The sequence below is a fragment of the Camellia sinensis genome, chromosome 1 (genome assembly GCF_055761805.1).
Source record: "Camellia sinensis isolate YWXY chromosome 1, ASM5576180v1, whole genome shotgun sequence".
Classification (NCBI taxonomy): Eukaryota; Viridiplantae; Streptophyta; class Magnoliopsida; order Ericales; family Theaceae; genus Camellia; species Camellia sinensis.
Window position 1 is genome coordinate 43,207 of NC_138961.1, and position 18,986 is coordinate 62,192.

At 35.9% G+C, this 18,986-nt stretch overlaps 1 protein-coding gene across 18 annotated transcripts in view; it reads left to right on the top strand.

Moving 5' to 3' along the window:
- LOC114303514 (uncharacterized) overlaps positions 1 to 18,986 on the top strand; it is a 35,838-nt gene that overhangs the window by 13,631 nt on the left and 3,221 nt on the right. The window contains exons 1-7 of one of the 18 annotated variants that reach the window (XM_082869890.1): positions 6,750 to 14,159; positions 14,237 to 14,315; positions 15,327 to 15,414; positions 15,912 to 15,931; positions 16,037 to 16,092; positions 17,670 to 17,742; positions 17,887 to 18,286. In XM_082869890.1, the coding sequence (XP_082726016.1) occupies positions 14,283 to 14,315; positions 15,327 to 15,414; positions 15,912 to 15,931; positions 16,037 to 16,092; positions 17,670 to 17,733 (261 nt within the window). In that variant the 5' untranslated portion in view covers positions 6,750 to 14,159; positions 14,237 to 14,282 and the 3' untranslated portion in view covers positions 17,734 to 17,742; positions 17,887 to 18,286. Of the gene's footprint in view, positions 1 to 6,749; positions 14,160 to 14,236; positions 15,125 to 15,326; positions 15,415 to 15,900; positions 15,932 to 16,036; positions 16,093 to 17,669; positions 18,287 to 18,986 lie in introns of those variants that run through there. The other 17 variants (XM_082869898.1, XR_014330222.1, XM_082869903.1 and 14 more) reach the window with 17 other exon arrangements.

The following is an 18,986-nucleotide window of genomic DNA, read 5'->3' on the forward strand; positions in this document are numbered from 1 at the left end:
CCTGGGACTTTTGAGGGTTAGGAGCCCTCCGGCTCTTACCGTCCTCCTGACCATCCTGACTCCTCTTGGAGCCCCTCATCCTCTCCTCCTCCTCATGCATAATGATCTCAAGATGGGCCACGCCATCTATAAGGCGCCTATACTCCCGAGTGATGGACCCCGCAACCCTAAGCTTGAGCCCAGTCCTCAACTTCTTTTCGAACTCAAGACAACGACGTTCCTCAGACGCCACTAGTTCAAGTGCAAACCTCGATAAACTGGTAAATGCGGCCTCAAACTTTGCCATAGTGTAATCAGCTACTTGAGCTAACAGAACTGATCCCTCAACTTCTCCTTAACAGCGGGAGGCAAAAACTTCTCGTAGAAAGCATCAACGAAAGCCTCCCAAGTCCCTCTAATACGGCCCCGAACAAACTTCCACCACTGGCCCACTTCTCCCTTTAGCTGGAAAGACACCAAGGTCACCCTCAAGGCTCCGTCTTCGATGCCTAGCATCTCAAACGTCTTCATCATCTGCTCAAGCCACTCGTCATCCTTAAGTGGCTCTTTAGGATCACCCACAAACTCATCCAGATTAGACCGGAAGAACTCCTTCTTCAGAAAAGAAGGCCTTGCCTCAGCCACATGGGCCTGGACTTGATTCTCAACTCTGAGAATGTCCATAGATTCCCTCAATGCTCCGGCCATCTCGCGAGTTAAGGCACCCATGGCCTGCTGACCTACTGGCTCGGCCACGTTGGCCTGACCAACACCCTCCTGCTGCGCCAGAATCTCATCTGGTATAGGCATCTCCTACCACTTAGGCCTACCATGCCTACCACCACGTCCTCGTCCTAACATCCTAATAAAGGTAACGAAGACATTAGCACATTCACAAATGTGCCGAAGCTATTTCACTCGCGTCCTAATACATTGGACAACAGTAATTCATTCCACTTAAGCACATAAGCACTTACGAATTTCATTTCCGGATAATGATAGTCCCGTGGCGTTGCTAAAGTTTCGGTTAGAAACAGCATTGATCAAGTGCTTTTCCAACAGGACTCCCAGAAAACCAAGGATCCAATCAACATCCTAGAAACTAAATTTCATACCCATATAGTCACATAAACATGTTATCACATAAGCACATAACATCATACGTAAGTCTCTAACAAGCGAGACAAACCCAGTATGGTACTAACCACTTCCCACATACCCAAAGTATTCAAACTCGGTACGCTCTGATACCAAGTTGTAACACCCTCAAAATTAAACCTATAAATCAAACATTCAAGACATCCTTGGACATAAGAGAATAAAACATATTTCCATATATCAGAGTATTCATTACAAAAGTATTACATGGTGACAACAAAAGTAAATGTCCTACGGGCTTACAACTTTCTAAGTCAACACTTGGGTACAACAAAAGAAGAGTTCTAACTCTTTATACAAAATAAGCCCTTGGCTTGATTTACATGTAATACAAAAGGAAGACAACAAAAAGAGTCATTCGGCCTCTAAACCTCCCAAGCTACGTCCTTGGAGGTGGCATGCCATCTGTACCTGAAAATGATGTCCCATAAAGGGTGAGCCAAAGCCCAGTAGAAATATACTAAACCACGTATGAGCAATAACTAAAACATCAGCATTAGATAAATGGTTAACACTATAAACCAATATTTTAACACATTCCAGTTCCATGACAAATACATCTATGTTTCATTCCACTTTCCCTTTACTTGTCCAATTCACATTCATAAACCTGGCTCGTTATCTAGCCAAACAATCAAGTGAAGCTACAACTCATATAAAGACACTTCCATTATTCACGATTCACATGAGAGACAACTCATCTTAAAGCACTTCCATACTTCAATTATCTACGTCATGCAAACGTAATCAAGATTTCGGGACTTTCACCCTGGACACTCCGGCCAACTTAATTATCAATGGAGTCCATCCCCTATCTCCTCCCAAACAGGTTTGAGAGTCCATCCCCTATCTCCTCTCAAACCGTGGAGTACATCCCCTATCTCCTCCCAAACAATATACATATACAATGTATTTAAACACTTATTATATATAATGATCAATCAATACACATATTCGATGTATTATTCCAACCGTCATATTCAATGACATATTCCGGATGATTAGTTTCAATTTTCTCTAATCAACATACAGGGTCTACAACAATCAAGACTATCCTCCACCGATAGCCCAAAGCAGTTATCTCTAAATAGCTAATAAATTTATCAAACAGATAAAATACCAACATTTTCATAGGTGAGTGATTAATTTATTCAACTACACCATTCACTCTCACAATTCCCCAATTGCATGATTCTCAACTCAATTTCACATTTTCCCAAATTAATTATTCAACATAATTAGGGCATTTTTTCCCTTTTTCAAATATTAACCCTATGGTTCAATTTCATCAATTTAACAACAATAATTCCATTTTCCAAGGTCTCATATACACATGGGGTTTAACATTTGAAAACCCCCTTTTCATAACCTCAAATCAAACCCTAACTTTCCTAAAATTACCAAATAACCCCATTCAATCAAAATGACTAAAATTTATGTCAAAACTCATAAGATGGAGTAGGATATCCCTACCTCAAAAGAAGAGACCCAATGGAGAAGATGAAGAAAACTCGAGATGCTCCAAACCCAATAATTTTTGGATTCAAATGAAGATCAAGCCAAGCTCCACACTTTATATAAAGGGACTAAGGTAGAAGATCACTAGAGCTAGATGATTTCGTAGAGAGAAGTTGTATTCTAGAGAGAGGAGCTCTCAAATGAGGGTTTTGAAAAGTTAGAGAGAGAGAGAGTGGATAAAAAAAGTGATTTAAAATGACACAGTCGCAATCTGATATACGTATAGTCCGCTCGAGCGTAAGACACAAAAACTTAACCCGCTCGAGCGCCAAGGCACAACAGCAAAGAACTAACTGCTCGAGCGCAAAGATACCCGCTCGAGCGTAGAATACACTCCTCCAGTACTTTTGTAGACTTCGAAAACCCGCTCGAGCGCAAAGATGCCCGCTCGAGCTCAGACCCGCTCGAGCGTAAGGAATGCCGATCGAGCGTGAAAAACACCTCTGTAGTATATCTGCAGACGTACAAAATGCTGAAAGGTTGCAAACTCCGCTCGAGCGTAACAAGACCCGCTCGAGCGGATCATCAAAAATCTGGGCAACAAGATTAGAGGCTAAAACTCAACCAACCTGTTTCGAAACACGCCCAAGACATTTCTAAAGACAAATTCAAAGAGTTAAAGGGTGAAGACAAGATATAGACAACAACGACAATAGCACACATCCACGGAACCGAGTCCGAAATACAGTAAATAATGAATGGAAAAACCGGGATTGCTATATTTTTGGACATCTTCCTAGGAGTTAGGTAACACCTGAGGTCTTTGACTTAAGCTTTGGCATCATAGGCAATAAGAACATAAATAGACTGGATTTCCATCTGTCCTAGTTGAACACCTTGTGTCCTGTTCAACTCAAAAATGCCATTGATGGTGCGATAAATGTTGGCGGAAAGTCGGATCGGGGCAAGGGAATAAGAACTCATACATTCTCGCATAAGGGGGTTCAAAGGGAATCTCACCCCTTCCTCAACAATGGCAACAAGGGAGAGACAAGTATAGTCTAGACCTCTATAAAGATCATCAGTGGCAATCTTAAGCGAATATGGATATCTAGTGATTCCAAATCGTAAAAAAAAGCCGAAAGGGCTTCAAGTGACTCAAGGAGTTGCTGATATTTAACCATGGATTCAGAAGAAAAAGGAAGCCAAGGACAATAAGAGAAGAAGAAAGGGACTTACAACCACTAAAAGTGCATAAACAAGTTCACTGGAGTAGCAGAGGAACGACGAACGATAATCCTTCAACTTCTCCTTCTCTTTCTCGCTTGGTACTTATCATTGAAATAGTGATGAATTGTGAAATGTTTGAATACAAGGAAGGAAGATTTATACTTATTGAATCAATGCGATCTGACACACGCATTGTTTCATCTAATGCACAGGTTGGATTAGGTCCAATAACTTGGGGACACGTGTCCAGGACAGACGTGATGCATTAGACTAAAGGACAGCAGCCCAAAAGTGTTGGTTCAAGGGAATCATTGTGGAATTCAAAATCCTAAGAAAAGAGGAGCAAAAGTTTAATGGTCCGCTCCCAAATAAATAAAACTTCAACTTCTTTTGAGGTCAGAAACTGAAAAAGTCAGAGTTGAGAAGCAATTATGGGAGGGCAAATTAAACTATAAAGCAAGACCAGAAATCTAGGTCCAGAATATTAAAAGTGCAGGACGATTGGTCTCCGGGTCTAGGAATTAGAGGTTCAAATGATCAAGACCAGGAAATACAAGATGCACGCTTGCAAGGGTCAAACTCAATCAAAGGCGCGTTCCTAAAATAATGGCCCAACTAACTCCTAGATAAGCGTGCCAATCTGGTGCACGATCCCTAGAGAAAAGAGGATGACATGAGGGGTGAGAAGAGGCTTAACTGTCCACAACGACTAGTGGGAGCAGAGTATAAATAAAGAAGGTAACAAAGTCTAAGGGACGCACAATTTAATACACTTCTTGAATCTATACTCCCACATTTTGCTCCATTGTCTACTATTTTACTAACTTAGGCATCGGAGAGTCCCTAGGCTACTCCCTAGCCACTCCTTTTCCTTTTTTATGAGTGTATTTTCAAGTCTCAAGTAGTCTTATCCTCGACGGAGCACCGCCGCAGTCAAATGGTTCAATTTTTACCCACCACACTTCCTAAATTTCATGGTCGTGATTATGAAAATCCCTATTTGCATATCAAAGAATTTGTGAAAGTATGTGTGACCTTTGTTAACCAAACATGTACTGAGGAAGTAATCAGGTTGAAATCATTTCCTTTTTCTCTTAAAAAAAAAGCGAAGACATAGCTTAATTTTTTTTAAAAAAAATCTAGTTCAATTGGCACAAGGAAAAGATGCAAATTGAGTTTTTGAAGAATTTTTTTCCAATTCACAGAACAAATTTTTGAAAAAGACAAATCATGAATTTTTCTCAAAAAGAAAATGGAACATTTTATCAATGTCAGGAATGTTTTAAGAGTTTGTTAAACTCTTGCCCACATCATAGTTATGAATCTTGGCTAGTTATTGGTTTTTTCTATGAAAGCTTGACTCCTCAAATGCACCAACTCATTGAGATGATGTGTAATGGTGAATTTTTTAATGAAAAACCAGATAAGGCCTTTACATCTTTTAATCTATTAGCTGAGAATATCCAATCTTGGTATACTATTAAGCCTTTAGGAAATTCAAGCAAGACCAGGCCTTCCTCATCTACATTTAGTGTTGGGAAATACCAACTTAGGAAATAAGATGATTTGAGTGTAAGGGTAGCTACTTTGACTAGGAGGTAGAAGAATTAATGAAGTCACATCTGTGGCACAAATAGAAAATGTTTGTGGAATTTGTGAGACCATTGGACACCCGACACATTAGTGTCTAACAATTCCTGCTTTCAAAGAGGTGTTACATGATCAAGCAAATGTTATGAACACTTTTCAAAAGCCTACTCTATCTACTCATTCTAAAACCTACAATTCATGATGGTAAGAATCATTCAAATTTTAATTGGAGGAATAATAATAATGTTGAAACTCTCCTACCTTCTCAAGGGCCTTCTAATTTTGTCCTTCATGTCCCCCCACCTTGGAAGATCCTTGAGGACACATTGTAACAATTCATGTAAGCATTACAAGAGAATAAACTTTCAGTGACTAAAAAATTAGTCGCGAAAGACTTGTTTTTAGTCGTCGATTGTCAATGGCAATTAAAATTTTTAGTCACCCTAGTTAGTTGCCGAAGGCTTGTAGGCAAAAGTATTCGCAACTAAATTTATGTTGGTCACTAATAATCTTCTCTTTGGCTACTAAAACAAACTTAGTAACCAATTCACACATTTTGGCAACAAAAAGGTGTAGTTGCCAAAAGTTCTCAAACAAAAATAAAAGTCTCTCCCAATGACTAAAATATTTAGTATCTAATACATTTTAATCACCAATACGTACTACATTTAGTGACTAACTGTTTTACTCATCGATTTCTGTCACATTTAGCCACCAAATTTTTAGTCACCATTGTTTTTTACGACTAAACATTTTACTCGCCAAAAAAATTAATATTTTTGTCACATTGTGTTTTGCAACTAAACATTTTAGTCGCCGAAGGATGCCATGTTTTTTCGTGACTAAAATATTTAGTCGACAATTGTTTCTTCTTTCATCTTGATGTGTTTGGGCTACTAACTATTTGGTCGGCAAAAGTCTTTTGTTTTTTTTTCCTACTAATATTTAGTCACTAAAAACCTTTGCTTGCTTTTTTGATTACCAAATATTTAGTCGCCAAAAATTTCACTTCTTTTTTTGGCTAGTATACGTTTAGTCGCCAAAAAATTTATTTAGTTTCTTTTTTATTCATTTCTCGATCACCTATATTTATTCCATTATTAGTGCAACATTTACCTTGTATATTAAACAAAACAATATATACATATATACCAATTATATTATCAACCATTCCACAACCTGAACATATTTCACTTTCAACTATCCAAAAAAATCATATTTAACGTCAAATTCCAAATGTAATAGAAATTCTATACAAACCAAGTATAATCCAAACTAAAATAGTAATTCCATACAAAATTGAGGATTATACAACCATGTTCTCTGTACAGAAAAAAGTAATATTCACAATATCATGCCAAAAGGTAATTTGTACCACGTCAAAATAGAATATCCACACTACTACAAAATTGGTTAAATGTCACAATTTTTAACTATGACATTAAACTTTCAATCTTAGTTTTTTCTCACACAAAAGCTATGATGGATGACCAAGGATTAGTACAAATATGTGAAACTGTCAAATTTATAGTACTGGTTTGTTGAAGTACCTCCTTTTTCCAGTCCAATTCTCAGTCCACATTTTCGGTTTCTTGGCAGAATTATATTAGGTGTGAATTGGTCACAATAAAATTCATTGCAAGTGTTGATCTACAAGAAACCAACATGTCTTAGTTGAAAAAAACATCTTGTTTAGTGTTTGAATTCGAAATATAATGCTTTGTAGTTGAAAAACTACACAAATAAACTTAGAGAAGATCAAGGAACTCACTACAGGATTAGGTGCAATGGCTTGTTGGCACATCATCCATGGCACTCCTATATCCAAAGATGTAGCCATGCTTGCTGCCCAATTAATATAAGTCTTGGCAGCAAATCCATATGCTAAGTCAATGTTCCCATATTCATTTTCAATCTAGCACAAAAGTAAGACACTTCTCTCGTATTACAATCCTCACTCATCATAAAATAATTAAGATAAAGCTACACAGCACCCACAATTACACGATGGTGCATATTTTTTTTTTTTTTTTTTATCAACAAAAATAGACTTATTGATGATAGAAACCTTACAAGGAAGGAAAGAACAACAATAAAGGGAAGGCTAGTGTAGAGGTCATCAAAGTGCAACAGCCCAATCCCAATTAGGTTGGCATTGATAAGCACACACAATCATGTGATAGCACCAAACAACTGTTGGTGAGGAACAAACAACAAAGGAACAAAAAAGACAGCCATAGCAAAGACAACTACACTGATTCATAAGAGCAACAGCTTAAAGACAAAACTTGATCTGCCTAAGTTTTGAGACAATGTCTTACATAGAGTAAGAAAGGCTTTGAAGGTTAGATTCGGCCCACAAAGAAACTTTCCATTTGGCAGCATCACTCAACTCTGTGAGATTGGGTTGGCATCCATTGAAGATTCAGTCATTCATGCGCTTCCAAATAGACCAGAGCATAGCCAATGATACTAAGTTCCAAAGCTTTAATAGAACTTTCTTGCATTTAGTACCCAACCACCAAAGCAACACATCAATAATTGAAGCAGGTGTTGCCTACTGAAAATCTCACCAAGGTAGCAGATTAGCCCAGGTCTTCCATATGCCACTGCATGTCAGAAAAATGTGATTCAAGGATTCAGGTTCAGCTTTGCAAAAGAGGCATAATTGTTCAAGCTGCTACTAAGGACACCCAATCTTGGCAGAAAATCAGTGGTTTTAACTCTGCCTTTCCATGCTAGCCAACCTAGAAATTGAACTCTAAGAGGTGCCACATTACCCCCATAATAATTTTGGAATCAAAAGTTTAGGCCCATGATGTGCTTCCAACCATGATCTAATTGATGCAACAGTGAACTACCCAAATGAGGACCACCGCCACCTAAGAGAATCAGGGTGGATTGCACTCAGACATGGTACCTCAGAAAGCATAAGATAGAGCCTATTGACCTCATCTTCCTTTCAAGGCCTTAAATGCCTCCTAAAGGACAGGTTCCAACCCCTCGAGAATTCCTTTCTTTGTAGAAAATAATCAAAGGATTTTTCCTTCTCAACAGACAAACTGAATAACCTAGGGAACTCATCTTTAAGTTTGGTATTCCTCAGCCATTTATCCAACCAAAAGTGTACTCTTTTGCCATCACCTACTATAATTTCTATGCTAGATAGAAAATAGTCAAATAGATTTAGATTAGCCTCAACCATAGATAGAATTCCTTTCCACGCATTAGACATTTTCCCCAAGGGGTCAAGGTTTGGCAGCCAACCCCCACGAACTGCACCATACTTGCTATTAATAATCTGTTTCCATAATGTCTTATCTTCTACCCCATATCTCCACCACCATTTCAATAAAAGGCTGCTATTCATTTCCCTCAAATTCACAATACCTAATCCACCTTGATTCTTACTGACTATGACAGATTTCCAATTAACTAGATACGCCTTTCTTTTTTGCTTAGTGTTCCCCCACAAAAAAGCAACTCACAATCTATCAATGGTTTTTGCCACACCCTCAGCAAGTTTGAATAAAGAGAGATAGTAACATGGGAGGTTCGACAAAACAGATTTAATTAGGTTCACTCTACCAGCAAATGAGAGCAACTTTCTTTCCCGTGGGGCCGATTTTGAGTTGATCTTGTCCACCACTAGTTACCAAGTCTTTCTTCTTCTAGTGTTAGCCCCAAGTGGCAGCCCTAAATATTTCAGATGTAACTTCTGGCACTGACAGATGAGTATGGTTGCCAAATCCAGGGCAAGGCCATCATCAATTCCTACTCCACAAGGCACACTGTTGTGAAAATTTATCTTCAAGCCTGATATTATCTCAAAACGTCAAAGGATTCTTTTAATGGTCACTAGTTCTTCTCCCTTAGCTTCACATAGTAAAATAGAATCATTAGAAAATTGAAGATGGGATTGTTTCAATTTAGAATGGCCCACTGAAGCACCCTTGATTAGCCCTAGGTTTTTAGCTCTTTTCAGCAGCAAGTTTAGGCATTCAGTTGCAATGTTGAAAAGGAAGAGGGGAGAGGATCTCCTTGCCTTAGCCCTCTTTTTGGTAAGAATGCATCAGTTGGAGATCCATTGACAAGAATAGAGATTTTAGTTGAGGTCACACACTCTTTCATCCAACTCATCCATAGATTACCGAAACCAAAGCTTGCTAACATGGACCACAGATAATTCCAATTTACTGAGTCAAATGCTTTTTCAAAATCCAACTTAAGATTAATCCCCTTCTTTTTGTAATTCTTCCACCAATCCACCACCTCATTGGCTATCATGATTCCGTCAAAGATGTGTCTTCCACCTAGAAAGGTAGATTGGACTTCACTAATTATACACAATGGTGCATGTATATGGAAAATCCACATAAAACTAAGGAACTAACATGGGATAAGATAATGGGTTCGCCTTGGGATGCATAGAGTTTTTCTTTCTTCATCATGTCCACAATCTTGGTTGTTTAATCACTTCATTTCTGTCTAAAACAAAAAGAAGTCCAATGAGCATATTTAGGCCATTAATTTAAAATTTAACAGTAGGACAAAGTGGGAGGGAATACGTTGAATGACTCATTATCAGTTCGAAACTGAATTCCAGGTATGAAAAGCAACCAAAGAGGAAACCCACTATTCAAAGACAAAGTCTACAAGGTAAAGTTCACTAATATATTGTTGGTTTGTATACTATGCAATAGATTGGAACAAAAATTTTATAAGCTTTACCCATAGTTCCATTCAGCACAAGCATAAGAACCAATCCTTAGATAAGCATATAAACCAGCTTCAAGAAGCAATTTAATAAATTTAAGGGGGACTTACGTATTGATCCTAATATGTGGATTTATTATTCAATAGTCCTATGATAATTAATGGCATTTTTCATCAAACACTATTAAAAAAACATCTCTAATTGTTAATTTTCAACAATAGTTAGAAAATTTTGTCACAAAAAATATCACTAATTATAAGTTTTAGTGACAGCTTAAAAAAATCGTCACAAAAAAAAGTTGCTAATTTTCAACTTTCAGCAACAGTTTGAAAAATTCATCACAGAAAAAATCACTAATAGTAAGTTTAAGTGACAATTTATAAAAATCGTGAGAAAAAAAAAATCACTAATTGTCAATTTTTAGCGACGTACAAAAAATCGTCACAAAAAATTATTTTTAGTGAAAATTTTACTAGGAGTTATTTGCAATAAGACTTGATGAGAATTAAGTCAAACTATTAGGACCTATTGGTAGTTTATCCTAAATTTAACTAAATCTTTTTCTCCTTCAAAATCATACTGCATTGAATGCCAATAATTATAAGTAATAAATTAAAGTAATTCTTATTTGCTAATTCAAGTTTAATCAACACCATTTTAACAAGATTACTACGGATAATATAAACTCCTAAAAGAAAAGGACAACCAATGCCCTCCAAGCTTACTAAAATTATTTTAATAGAAATAAATAAAAAATGCAAAACAAGCAAATTAAGCTCAAACATATATATATGAAACCTAAAGGTTTCTTAGAAATGCAATGATCGCCACTGATGTTGTTATGCAAGCTTTTCAAAACATCTCTCATTGAAATGATTTCTGAAAAATCTAAATCCCTAAGATATTAATTCGTGATTAAGTTTCAATTTAAAAAAATAAATAACAATAACAATCAAACAATCAAGACAAATTGGTACAATGATTTAACGTGAAAAACATCATAATTAAAGTGCCTCCAATCGTGATTAAAAAATAAAAACCATAGGCCAAAGCCACAAAACAATCCAGTAAGAAGATAAAAAGGAATTACACGTGTGTACAATCAATTACCTAGTGAATCCACACCCGAATTGAACCGACCCCAATGTGTCTCTTATACCACCGTCTTCACCTCGAATTGTCTTGCCCAACGTTAAATCAACAACGCTGATGTCAAATTCACGACGATGAGCCAATCAACAACGCTGATGTCAAATTCACGACGATGAGCCACTCTGGAATCCACCAAAGCTTCAGGCCCAAGTTCCTCAGAATCCATCGAAGAATGCTTCTCTCTTTTGTGAATAAAAGAAAACAAACAAACCCCCTTGATGATATTAATATGAAGTTCACAGATCTATTGATCACTCTCAAATCATCAAGGAAACACTCATAAAAATACCTTCCAATATAGAAAACCTTGGTAGCATGTAGCCTTGCTCTCCCAGAATTTGGATGGCTTAAACCCTAAAAATAGCAAACTTCGTACTTTATAGTAAACTAAATCGCGAAGACTGATCAAGCGACCAATTCATCACTCGAGCGAACTCACTAAAACACATGCCTATTGGTCGAGCCACGACTCCACCGCTCGAGCACAAAACAAATTCTCTCAGAAGTTTAGTCTGCTCTGCCAAAATACTAGATGATGCCATTCACAGCTCGAGTGCACAAATGACAGCTTGAGCAGTCAAACAACTTGGGCTTCAAGGGCACTGCACTGGACCTGCCATGGGGTGTTGCCCCATGGACCCCTGCAAGCTGACCAGGCAGCTTGATCCCCATACAGAGTCAGCGAACCGGCCAACAATGAAATCCTCAACATCACAAACTCCTTTGTACAGGCACAATTTGGGTTGGATTCGCATCTAAACACTTACATCCTCACTGAAACATAAGAGTGAATAAAATTACAACTGAAAGGAGTTTTGTCAAACAAGATTGCCAATTACGAGACACAATTTAGGTTGGATTCGCTTTTAAACACTCACATCCTCACTAAAACATAAGAGCAAATAAAATTACAATTGAAAGGAATTTTGTCAAACTGGATTGTCAATTACAAAAACCTAATAATTTTCTCATGAAAAAGGAAAGAAAAGATTGTTTTTAGTATCTAAAGATTGTACATTTGTTGCTCAAATTCTTTTTAGTTGGCATTTTTAGTCATCGAAGATGTATTTTTCTATAGTGAAGGACAGACGACTATAAATGTTCAAAGATCTCAAGCCATTAATGATATGAAGACCACTCTCATTAAATTAACCTTTTCATTGAGAATTCAAGAAAACGGTAGATTTCATACTCAACCTCTACCTAACCCACAAGGTCAAAATGGTGTTAGTGATAATTCCCTTTTTAGTACTTAGCTTGAACATCTTAAATTAGTTGCTACTCTTCGTAGCGGAAAAATTATTGACAAACCCATTCCAATGAAGGCTCAAAAGCCTAAGGATGTTTTAGAACCTGAAAGTAGTGATAAACCTAACAAGTCTGAGTCAAATGAAGAGGTGAGATGTCCTATTTTTGCTTCTTTTCCTCTAAGGTTGCAACCACCATTTCAGAAGTTGAACCAAAATTCAGAAATTTTTGAAATCTTCAAACAAGTCAAAGTCAACATACCTTTCACTACAAAAATCTGCACTTTTAGCGACCACTTTTCGTGACCAATATAAAAATTGGTCACTAAAAGTTACATTTTGGCTACCAAATATGAGTTAGTCGTGAATGATCATTGTTTCTGGTGACCAAATATGAGTTGGTCGCAGAAGGTCATATTTTGGCAACCTAAATTAAAGTTGGTCACAGAAAGTGGTATGGTTTTGGCGACCAACTACAAATTTGGTCGCGGAAGGTCACCTTTTGGTGACCAAAAATTAAGTTGGTCCCGGAAAATCAAAATAAATTGGTTGTGGAATTGGCGACCAAAAGATTGGTCGACAAAAACTTATTTTTAGCAACAAAAAAATAGTTTAGTCGCCGTATATTGAGTTTTGGCTACTAAAACAATTTAGTCGCCGAATGGAAAATAAAAAATTATTTTTTATCTTTTGGCAACCAAAAGCCAAAAACTTATTTTCAATGACTAAAAATGTTTTAGTCGCCGTATATTGAGTTTTGGCTACTAAAACTATTTAGTCACCAAATGGAAAATAAAAAATTATTTTTTATCTTTTGGCGACCAAAATTTTGGTTGCCAAATACTTATTTTCAGCGACTAAAAATATTTTAGTCATTGTATATTAAGTTTTGGCTACTAAAACTATTTAGTCACCAAATGGAAAATAAAAAATTATTTTTTATCTTTTGCGACCAAAATTTTGGTGGCCAAAAACTTATTTTCGGCGACCAAAAAAAAATTAGTCGTCGTATATTTATTTTTTCTGTCCAAAAAAAAGTTAGTCGCCAAATTAATACTTTTGGCGACTAATATTTTAGTCGCCATTAATTAAGCTTTGGCTACAACAATATTTTAGTCGCCAATTATTAACATTTGCCAATTCTCTCTCATGCACAGATGAAAAATTATTTAATTTAATTTTTAGATGCCAAATAAAAAATAAAACTTTTATTTTTTTTCTTTGGCGACCAAAAATTTGGTCACCAAACATTTATTTTCAAAGACTAAACTGTTTTGGTTGCCAAAAGAACTAAAATATTTGACATTTTAAATTTAGCGCTCCTATTTAATATCGGCGCCGTGTTTTGTTTACACCTCCTTTTGTTCTCTCTCTAATACACAGAGTCTGTGACCACCAAACCTCACCCAATCTCACCTCGACCTCAACCCCCTTGTACTCCAATCACTATGCTACCCCAACACTCTCAAACCCTCCCAACAACTCTACAATCAGAACTGCTTCCTTCAAACCCCACACGATCCCAACTCCCACCTTTGCTTCTTCCTCGACAATTACTGCTACTTCGGCCTCAATTTCTTCTACCCTAATGGTGCAAAACTTCAAGTTTTAACCCCCTAATCTTCCAAGTACTGTTTTTGTTTTTGTTTTGTTTTTTTTTTTTCTAGGGTTTCTGAACTTGATTTCCGATTTCTCTATTTTACAGGCCGAATCAACCGAAGAACAACTTGAAGCTCTCTTCGATTACCACCATGTTCAACCCTTCGATGTTGTCTGCCTCGACGGTCTATCCTTTTTCTCTCTCTCTCTCTCTCTCTCTCTATATATATATATATATATATATATCTTTGTATTGTGATTTGGACAGGGATGTTAGTTTTAACAAGTTAGTGGGAGAAATTCCAAATGACATTACTGGAAATAATTTGAAGTTTGTGTAAGTATGATGCCCAAAATTTATGTTGCATTTGGTTATGTTTTAAACAGTACTTTGTTTTTTCTCCTATGGATCTAAAAGTTATTAAAGCAAGGCAAAGTGGTTTCTAGAAACAGAATTTGTACTACTGCAATCTGGTCACCTTTGGAGATTTGACATTTGTAACACAACTTTTAGTTTTCCTCTATTTTTCTTTCCATTATTAATCATCTTTTTTGTTTGTCAATATTTTCCCTCAAAACATAGAGAGAGTTAAAGGGATGAAGATTATGGTTTGCATATTGTCAGTGTCACAGGATTCTGGCTTGATATTTTGCAAAGTTAATCCATTTCAATGTATATCTTTATTTACATAAATGCGTAGTTATTTTATTCCTCTTCATTTCCTTGCATTTAATTTCAATCCCAACATTGCCTGCACTATAAATGGGGTTATTTGTACACTTTAGGCGGAGTGGACGAAGCAAAAAATAGGATAGTTCTGCTCACATTGCATATTCTTTGTTGGTTTTGATTGCTAATATATTTTACTGTCTTTTTGATCATATATATTTTAATGTTGAGTAACTTCTTTTTTACTTGAATGGAAGCATGTGCAGAAAGTCAATAGGCCCATCATGACTTGTGTGCTGTGACTACTCATTTTGGCAGATCATGGTACGTTTATCACTGTTGTTTATTTATTTATTTCTTTGGATAAGCCACTGTTGTTTTAAAATGTATGATAGACTGCAAATGGCAAATGTTGTAAATGGTAATGTATTATTTTGCACAATTGCCTATTTTAAGCTAATAAGAGTCTAGTGCTATGTTCTCCAGCTAATAGTCATTGAACTTGTTAACGGTCTCAATATTTCAGGGTTCACATGGCTTCATGACATCACATAAATGGCGTGACACAATTGGAGCTTTTATAAATGTTGAGGCATCTGGGACAGGAGGCCTAGGTAGGATTCTATCTGCAACTTGCACTCCTTTGCTAATATTGTCAAATTATTTATACCATGCTTGTGATTTATATTTTTGGGACTGCAAAGTGCTTCTTGGTAGACCTTGTCCTTTTTGGTGGGTTATAGGGATTGATCAATAACCTCAAGCTCAATGCTTTAAAATAAATAAATGTGCTAGCTTATTTACAGTAACAACAATAATGATAAAAATTCACTTGTTCAACATTGTTAATTGGATGGTTTGATGTATGGTTACAATTGCTATTTTCTATTATTGTGAGGGGTTTTGGGGTTTTAGTTTTGGGTTTTGGGGTTTTGTGAGTGGATTTGGGCTTCTTATGTATATGTATATGTATATGTATATATATATTTTTTTAAGTTACAAATCTTCCTAAATTAAGTGTCCCTGAAATTATTCAATTATATATTTCCCATTTATTTCTAATTAATTATATAGTTCTGACAATAACTTTACATGGCAAGGCCCTGATCAGCCTGCTTGTCAGGAGAACATGTAAGACTACTCTATTTTAGTTTCTTCCTTCCTTCTGCATACTTCCCATCTAAATGGCAATTTTCTTAAGTTCTGACAAATTTTCTTTATTTTTTCTTTTATTAGGAATCTATACATAAAGAGAATTCTTCCATGCATGAAAGACTTCAATTGTCCAAGATGTAAGTATGCTCTTTTGGAGTATAGTTGTGTCCAATGCCCTAATTTTCTCCTTTGTAATGAACAAAATCTCGTCATACTGTAATGCATAGTTTTGGAACTGCCTTATTTTCAGAACATAGAAAATCCAAGCTCCAAGCTTTCAAAAACAAGATCTTCTGGGTGATCCCAAACCTAATAAATGATGAATTGTTACCGAAAAGAAGTGGATTCACTTAATCCATGTTTCTGATACTAATTTGAACTTCAGTTTAACCTTTGCTATAGATTATAAAAATAATGCCGTGAATTTTTTAATCATGATGGTGCTATGCTCTCTAACTTTGACACAACCTTTTCTTTTATTTTATTCATTGATTCTGAGAATCATTTAGATTAAAAAATTCCAAATTAGAGATCTGAAATGTTATCAATAATACAACAGTCCAGTAGGAACTAAATACCATCATACCAGTTCATAAAAGGATATTACACTTAATATGTAGCATTTTTATATTTGTTGAGTTGAAAGTGTTGCATCACAAAATCAGGTTAAGGAGCTGAATAAATTTAGGAAACTAAAAAACTAAAAAATATATGAGATACCTTTCTATGTACACAAGAATCACTGAAAAATATTAATTATTGAGAGAGTTATGATCATTTTTCTAAAACGCGACAAGAACAGACCAGTACTGCTTGAACTTGTATTTTCACCCCCTTGATGTGATTTTTAGACTTTTCATCCTGCTGATAAAATATCCCTAACTCAAATACTTTCCTATGGTTCTGGTCTCAGTTAGTTTGGACATCTTTTGATGCCTCTGTTCATTTTTTAACTCAGACTACCTGTGCTGAAGTCTGCTGAACTCACTGTTTGAATATACCAGTTTTCTTCCAAAAATGAGTTCTCCATCATAAAGTGATTTTTAGCTCTAGAGTTCTTCTTGAAATATCTTCCTAACTTATTGAACTATCTCCAGTAAAATTATTGTGATCATTCAACTTCATTTGGTATGAGCTCGTATTTTGGGAATAATTTTATTTTGGGAAGTCCATTTTTAGCGCAATTTGTTTTGGCGCATTTCTATTGTTTCCTAGTTTGGGAATAACTTTATTTTGGGAGGTCCATTTTTAGTGTTGTTTGTTTTGTTGCATTTCTATTGTTTCCTAGTTTGGGAATAACTTTATTTTGGGAAGTCCATTTTCAGTGCTGTTTCTTTTGTCGCATTTCTATTGTTTCCTAGTATGCAGATTTGGGCTTAACTAGATGATCTTTTTTCTTGTTCATTATGTTCTGTCTTTTATTGGAAAGAAAACTATTTCCTCTACTGGGTCTATTACTAAATTGGAAATGAGTAGCATGTAATTTATAGTGCAGGGTTTGGATTAAGACCTCTTAATCTTGCTACCTTAACAACTCATTTCTGGCTAACGCATGGTATATTGCTCTATGGGTTTTTAAAAAAGTCGAAGGAATTCAAATTATGATCAGGATTAAGTTTTTTATTTATCTGTTTTTATGATGAAGTTTTTAGTATCACTACTTTGAGCTTTCGTATTTTTGTAGTTGACGGCTACTTATCATTTCTTTTGACAGGAGCACTATGTCATTGATATGCTTTGGGCGGTTCTCAATAATTTTTCCATGGAAAATTAGATAAATTTTTGAAGTAAGTTTATCATCTATAATTTATTTCCTAAACTGTCTGATGTGTGGGTTATATGGGGGTGCTTGGGAAGAGCTTTTTTTTAGCTTTATTGTCTTTTCTAGTTGTAATTTCATTACATTGGTTGTTCTTATCTATTTCAATTAGTTGACTGGTTGGGTGGTTGAATACCAAGATAATCTAGTTAAGCCTTGGTAAGTTCAGCTTTACAAGTTTTACTTAAATTATATACCTTATTGAATTCTTGACATTCTTTTTCTTTTTCTTTGGTACAAATGGATGAACTCGTGCACGAAGCTAAATTGTACAGGACTAATTGGCGCTATAAGCATTTTTGGAAGTGTAATATATTTTTGGATAGATGTGTATGGAAAATATTTCGATAGACTAGTAGTTATAGTTTTGGATGGGTGTATATGAAAAATATTTGGGTAGACTAGTTATATTTTTTGATAGATGCGCAAGGATAAAAATTTAAATTGGAGGAATATGTACTTTGGAATTACTTGTAGATGGAAATTTGTAATAGTTGCTGACTTTTATTAAACAGGTTCAGGATTGGATGATTTATGTATTTCGTTGAATGTTCATGATTCAGATACTATGTTGGTATGAATAATTATTTTTAATTATAGATTATATTGAATGGATTGGATGGAATATTTGCTTTCAATTACAGGTTTATTTTGTTGGATGTTGGCGACCAAATTGTGGTTTTGCCGACCACAATGTTGATAGGCAAAATGGTACATTTGGCGACTAAATAATTAGTCGGTAAACTTTTGACAACCAAAGAGTTTGGTCGTGAATAGGTCGATTGCCGACTAAACTTTTAGTCATGTAAACATTACTTTTGGCGACTAACATGTTTGGTCGTGGAATGTGACTTTTGGCGACTAATTTATTGGTCGTGGATTGTGACTTTTGGCGACTAACATGTTTAGTCGTGGAATGTGACAATTGGCGACTAACATGTTTGGTCGAGAAATGTGACAATCGACGACTAACATGTTTGGTCGGGAATATGTCACTTTCCCGACTAAAGTATTTTAGCGACTAAAAATTTATTCGGCAAATCTAACTTTTTCCCGACTAACAACAGTTTTGGTTGCTAATTACTTTTACCGACCCTCAATTGGCGACCAAAGTGGCGACCAAAAAAATTGGTCGCGAATAACTTTTGCCGACTAAAAATGGACTTTTGCCAACTAAATTTTTAGCCGGCAAAAGTGCGATTTCCTGTAGTG